Raw genomic sequence first — 6,468 nt, forward strand, 5'->3', positions numbered from 1 at the left:
GTGGGGCGGCCACCTTTTGTAGTTTTTCGCGCCTGACCCGAATGTTCGCCAATCTCGTATTTTTCACTGGATATATCACTGTATCTTGGGTGGGCGTTCTTTCGGAACTTTACGGTACAAGAAATGCACTGCCCTCGGCGCTTCATACAAGTAATCTTAGTTGAAGTTGTTTATTATGTTCTTGCTAAATGATGAACAGGAGCACGACAAATGACAATTTTTTTTCAGAAGAGCGAGCAGCTTCTCGGCCCCTACTCCAGCCTCCCACGCTTCCAATGGTTCATATGCGTTTACGAACTAGAAAAGCTATTTTACGGTTTTGAAATCGTGTCGGGCGACGTAATGTAGCTAACTACGGAATTATTACAATTATTCTTACTCATTTTATGTCGGAACAATTAATCTTACTCATTTTATGTCGTAATCGCTTTGCACTTTGTTATAACACAAATATCTGGCACAGCATAAACGGAAATAGACACGAAAGGTGTTTTCTCTAGCTTTCTGCTGTTTTTACTCTAGTAAAAAAATGCTTAAATCAACGTTGGACTTAGACGTCTAAGATTAGTTCAATAAATAGCTCTTGTGCACCGATACCATCGACCCCCAGAAAACCCCCTCTCAGGGACCCTTTAATGGCTAGGCTTTGCTTCCTGGTGTTAGCCCACGTGCCCAAAATCTTTTGCTCCAACAGAAGGCGAGTGTCCAAGCGCAGCAATGCTGCCTCACGGTGATTTCTCTCACTGTATACCTTGGGCAAGCGGTATGGAAATGTGCAATAGTTTCTGGACAGCTGCACAAAAGGCCGTACGGGCTGTCCTTGCGTCCGATTGTATGGCGATACTTTCATGTCAATGTTTTCCAAGTCACCGCCTGTGTAACAAGGTAACTTGACTTCTTCAATGTCGAAGAGCATGGGCGAGCCAGAAGTTTTGCTCGGGATCAAGGCTGTGAAGTCGTTCGTGTCGATTCTGCAGGTCACACGAACGCAACGCAAGGCTACGGCTTGTTTACGCATACCCGAGCAGAAAGTCGAACTGATATGGACACCGGCTCACTCAGGGCTGGAAGGCAACGAACTCGCCCACCAGCTTGCCCGAGAACTTGAACACCGGGCAGACGAGCACGAGCCGCACGCCATAACGACTTACAAGGACATCACCAGCCACTACAGGGAAGGCAGAAGGCGGTACCCTGACCCGCATAAATCACTCAGCAGAGCGCACCAAACGATCTATAGGCAAATACAAGCAGGATCCTTTCTTCCGCACCCCTATCTCCAAAGCAGAATGTACCCCGAGATATACGAGAAAGAGTGTAGCTTCTGTGGGCAATTGGGCACGGTCCGGCATGTCATCGGAGAATGCGATTTCACCAAGACAATCCCCCCACCCCTTACCCAACCCCCCACCACCCGTCCCACACCCCTTGACGAGCGATGGAAGACCTTGCTAACCAGCCCCGCCTTGGAAGACCAGCTCGTCCTGATCACCAGGGGCCAGGCAGCTGCGGAAGCATTTGGGTGCCGTGAAGAAGGAACCACCCCATTCGGCACGTAGTCGCCGCAATTTTGTGCGGCTAAATAAAGTTGTTCTCTCTCTCTCACTCTCTCTCTCTCTCTCTCTCTCTTACGTGGCTCCGTAGAGTATCGCATTTGTGTCTTGTCTTGTAATAGGTCTAGCCAGAAGAGTTCCATTGTGATGTGCCTGCTGTGCTTTTGTGTCTGCCAATTCTTTCACAGCGATGCCACAGAGACTTGGTGCACACTCAAGCACCACCGTGTGGCCATTTTGCACAAAACTCTTTGAATAGGATAGCCACATCAGTGGTCAGCTGGTCATATGGCCTCGCTTCATGGGGTACCTTAGTAGCTGCAGCGCTGTTTGCAGTTACAAAAGATATTTCACTGCTGCAACCCTTCACAAGAAATTATCCGCAGAGCTTTGCGTAAATCTACCAGTTCTGCTGTGGTAGACGACGTTCTTTGAGAAATATTGAGTGATTGATTGTGGGGTTTAACGCGCCGACGCAACGCAGGCGATGAGGCGCGCCGTAGTGGAGGGCTCCGGATTAATTTTGACCACCTGGGGATCTTTAACGTGCGCCGAAATCTCGTACACACGGGCGTTTTTGCTTTTCGCCTCCATCAGAAAAGCGGCCGCCGCGGCCGGGAATCGAACCCGCGACCTCGTGCTCAGCAGCGCAACGCCTTAGCCATTGAGCCACCGCGGCGGGTCCTTTGAGAAATATTGACACGCTGTATCGACTCCTTGCTACGCATAGCAACTGCCACTGCAGATGAAGACGCTGCGACCGAGGCGTTAATGAAAACATGCGACGCCTCTCCCTACATTTCACTGATGTAAATTAGTGAAAGTTATCTTGGCTGGCCATTTCTCCGCTGTGGCGTATCTGGTTCTGGGGACAGCCGTTGTGTCCTGGCCCTCTCTACATGTGAGTGACGGTGTGCACTTTCGACTGCCCCATCGACATCGAGTCTTTCCATCGAGTCGAGAGCATTTATTGAGTACCTTTAAAGGGACCATAAAGGAAAAATGCACTTTGTTTAATTTGAAACAACTACCCTTTGGTACCTTACTCAACTCCATCACAGCAGCGAAAGATGTTTTCTACCCCAAAAAACAGAAGAAGTGTTTAAAAACTTTCTAAATTTGCATTTCAGTGACGTGTAATGGGCAGGGGTCCCCGGCCAGCACTAAAACATAAATTTCCGTGTGTTAACTTCACGCTAGCATTCAAGTGTGGCGACCAAACAGAACGTGAAGCTGAACTACAGTAGTCCAACCATTTGTCTTGGTGATGGGTTAGTTCAGCGCCCGCAAATTGCACAAACGAGGTTCTGTGGCGTCATAGAAATGCAATATCTATATTACTTGTTCGTAGTCTGCGATATACTTAGTATCATTATTATAGGGACAAAACAGTAGCATGCACGTTGAAACCATGGCCCTTTACACCAGTCATCTTCATTGCCTTTTATGTAATCTCACGTATATTTTTAGTTAAATCTTTTACACCTACTATCACCTCCTCAAAAAACAACTTTTCCTTGGCGCTCTTTGCCCTTAGTCGGCCTTTCGCCATAAAAACACAGTCATCATCATCATGAACCAGACTTCCATTTTGTCTTCACGGCTTGCCCGGTGTGTCATTTGCTACTGAATAGTTTGTAGCAAATAGTATGTAGCAAAAGAACGACGTAAAGAAATCGGAGGCCAAAAAGAAGAAAACTAAAACCCGCCGTGGTCGGACAGGAATAGTACGATCCATGAGTGGCTAAAATTGTGTACGGAGGAGCGTTCAGGGTGCAGGCATCCATGGAAAGTTGTAATTTAAGTGAGCAATAGGATTAGCGGTTATTTTCCCTAGCGTTGTGTAAATTCCGTAGCGACTTGTTCCATTGTTCATTCTAGTTCTCTATTCACGCAAACAAGTCATTTGCAACAGAAACAGGCTCTCATGCCCACTCGCTGAAGTGTTCATCGTTTCGTATGCTTAACGACGAACACACGGATCACGAAAAAGTCAGGCAACATCCCAGACCGTCCTACGACAATGACAAGCTCGTCGCAGCCACCGTGTGTGCACGCAGAAGGATAGGCGACTATATTCATCGCAGCGGCTGACATCACCCACTTTCCCGTGAACACGCCCACTTTCCCGTGACATCTCATTCCCGTGAACACTTGCCGTACCTTCGAACACGACTTCGCCGGGTGAAACCTTGACGGTGACCGAATAGTGGCTCACGTTCCTTGCTCGCTCAGCGGCTGTTGGCTGGAGGGACATGACGTCAATAATTTCAAGAAGCCTGTACTGCGAACAATGGCGTGTCGCCTGTTGAACTAAGGTGTTTATGGTGGACAAGAGGTAATTGGCCAGGGATGCTGCCAAAGTTTGCTTCACGGCGTTTGGTATGGCTTTGCACGTGCAGAATGACTTCCCAATCGATGCATCGGCGCACGTCCTGGTTTCGGGAACCTGATGCAGTAGGCTCAGTCCGTGCGTGGTATTAAGCGATTCCCGGCGGGGGTAGTCGAGCAGCTCGACGAGCGTGGCGTGAACGTCGAAGTGAGTTGTGAGACGCCACTGGTTTACCCGAAGGCTACTTGCTGCTTCCGGGTGCGCTCTCAGGAACTACGGCGGAAATGCGATGAAGGCGAATGGTTGACGGTCCTCTAGCTTTCCCATAAATGTCTTCCTCACACCACTCATCCGAAAGCCGTGATCACTGAGGAACACGAGGACTGTTCGGTGGAGCACACCGGTATCAAGCTGCGACAGCAGGAGCCGGTGAAAAGGGGCATCAGCGTACCCGGCATTGTTGAACACATCGTGGGTGATGTCGGTAAACCAGGCGTAGGCGAAGAAAGGCCGATCTTCTATTGTCCGCGTAAAGTGAGCCAGGTAATCGAGCAGCACCACGAAGGGCATGGTGTTTCCCAAGCACGAGACGCCTACCGAGTTCGTCTCGCTTCTGTCAGCCATGGCCATTATAATCGGACGCGGATAGTAGTCGGCTGGGGGACGGCGGAATCCTCGGTGATCCTTGTTGAAGATAGCTATGTCAGGACTATCCTCGAGAAACATAGTCCTGTACCCGCGCTTGCCGTATCTCTTCCAAATGAATCAGGCAGTTAGACTGTCGAGGTAGCGGCTGGGTCCAGCTACGCCGTCGCCTTCAGATTTTTTCAGGCCCGCGATAAGGGGAAGCTGGTTTGGTAAGGAGTTAAGACCTACCTTGTTGTAGCCGCGAAGTTCAAAGGCGCCTAGCCGTTCACGCAAGAAGCGCGAAGTCTCCGGCAGGTGTCGGTACAAGTGAAGATGAGATACGGAGTCTAGTCCAAGCACCAGGACGCTGAGGTTGTGAGGCTTGTGGCTACGCTGGCCGCGACCTTTTTTCTCGACGTGCTTTTTGACCAACGGGTTGAGAAGAAACTGGGTGTGAAAGGGTGAGTCTGGAGACTGTGTTTTGCTGCACTCGACGAAGACGAACTCTTCTGTGAGCGGCTTGTCGAATAAAAGGTTTTCTTTTGGCCCTTCCACGTATGTGCTGTCTGGCATCTGTGAATTCCTATTCAGAGAAATGCCTCGGTAGAAGCACATAACGTCCTTGGGCCATACGTTGTGGACTCTCAGCTTCTCCTTTATTAGGAAGGGATGGCCGTTCCTGGAGGAAAGAAAAGTGGTAAGTGGACTGTCGTTATAGCCGATAAAATCACAGTATGGATGTACCTGAAAACATTATACCCACTGTTCGTTTGGGAAAGATGGGTAAGAATGATTTCGTGGGTAACGTTATCAAAAGCCCCCTTAAGATCTAAGGCGAGGGCTATCTTATCGTTACTTGGATGCTCGATCGGCTCAATGACGTCACGATGGAGTTGTAGGAGTATGTCCTGGAGCGATGTGGACGAAAGCCGTGCATAGTGTCGGCAAAAGTGTGCTGGACCTCGAGGTAATCGGAAAGCCTATGCCTAACCACTGTTTCCATAAGCTTTCCCACACACGAGGTTAACGAAATGGGGCGTAGATTTTCGATGTTGATAGACTTGCCCGGTTTGGGAGTAAAAGTTACCAGAGCCGTTTTCCAATCAATTGGTAGCGGTTCACGCCCCTCCCAAATTTGATTGAAGTAGTCGAGGAGGTGAAGGTATGCTGGGTCTGGGAGGTTGGCTAGCAGCTTAACAGTCACTTGATCCCGACCCGGCGCCGTTCCTCGCTTCATTTTCGACAGGGCCTCCTTCAGATCGTGGAGTTCGAAGCAACGATCCAAGTCTGCGTTCTCCGAGCCTGCATATGAGAACGCCGGTTCGATGGAGTCCTGCGGGCCACAGATATATTTATCCCTAAGAGCCTGTGCCAATTTATCTGCGTCACCCGCGTAAGCGTGCAGCGCGCGTTGAAGATGTTTTTGCGTTTCTGTGCGTGTTTGGCTAGGGTCGATGGGAATCCTGAGGAAACGCCACGTGCTGCGGTTGGACATATGCTTGGCGGCATTGTTGCAGCGTTCTACCCAATTTGAGTCAGCGAGCTGGGCCGCGTACTCGGCCGCTTCCTGAGTGAGGGCTGCTATGCGGAGTTTGAGCTTACGGTTATGCTTCTGTCGGCGCCAACGGCGGACAAGGCTACGCCGAGCCTCCAAAATATGCAGTAGATGTTTATCCACCGCCGGCGTGGCCTCTGAGAGCTGAACCGTCTGCTCAGTTTGGCGAAGCGACGTAACAAGGTGTTGAGACGAAGTGGCAGCGACGGCACTGACAGTACGACGTAAATGCTTAAAGAGCAGAGAAGGTGTTGCGCACTATAAATGCCTACAGAACGAAACTGCATATACGGCCCCCGGCTCTCAAGCGCGTGGCGTGTTTACGTTTTACCGGATGCGGCCTCTGGGATGCTGGCTGACTCTTGAAACCGAACTTTGCCCGCCCGCGTGAGCGACGCCAT

General features: G+C 50.1%; 1 protein-coding gene and 1 pseudogene across 1 annotated transcript in view; both read right to left on the bottom strand.

Annotated features, from left to right (window-relative positions):
• LOC144146303 (uncharacterized) overlaps positions 1-916 on the bottom strand; it is a 40,236-nt gene extending 39,320 nt beyond the window's left edge. The window contains exon 1 of the mRNA XM_077678265.1: positions 891-916. Coding sequence (XP_077534391.1) covers positions 891-916 — 26 coding nt within the window. The remainder of the gene's footprint in view (positions 1-890) is intronic.
• A 572-nt stretch (positions 917-1,488) lies between these two features.
• Positions 1,489-6,468, bottom strand: LOC144146304 (uncharacterized; annotated as a pseudogene).

This window comes from Haemaphysalis longicornis, unplaced genomic scaffold (genome assembly GCF_048455015.1).
Source record: "Haemaphysalis longicornis isolate Haplotype H1 unplaced genomic scaffold, Haemaphysalis longicornis Haplotype H1 scaffold_7, whole genome shotgun sequence".
Taxonomy (NCBI): domain Eukaryota; kingdom Metazoa; phylum Arthropoda; class Arachnida; order Ixodida; family Ixodidae; genus Haemaphysalis; species Haemaphysalis longicornis.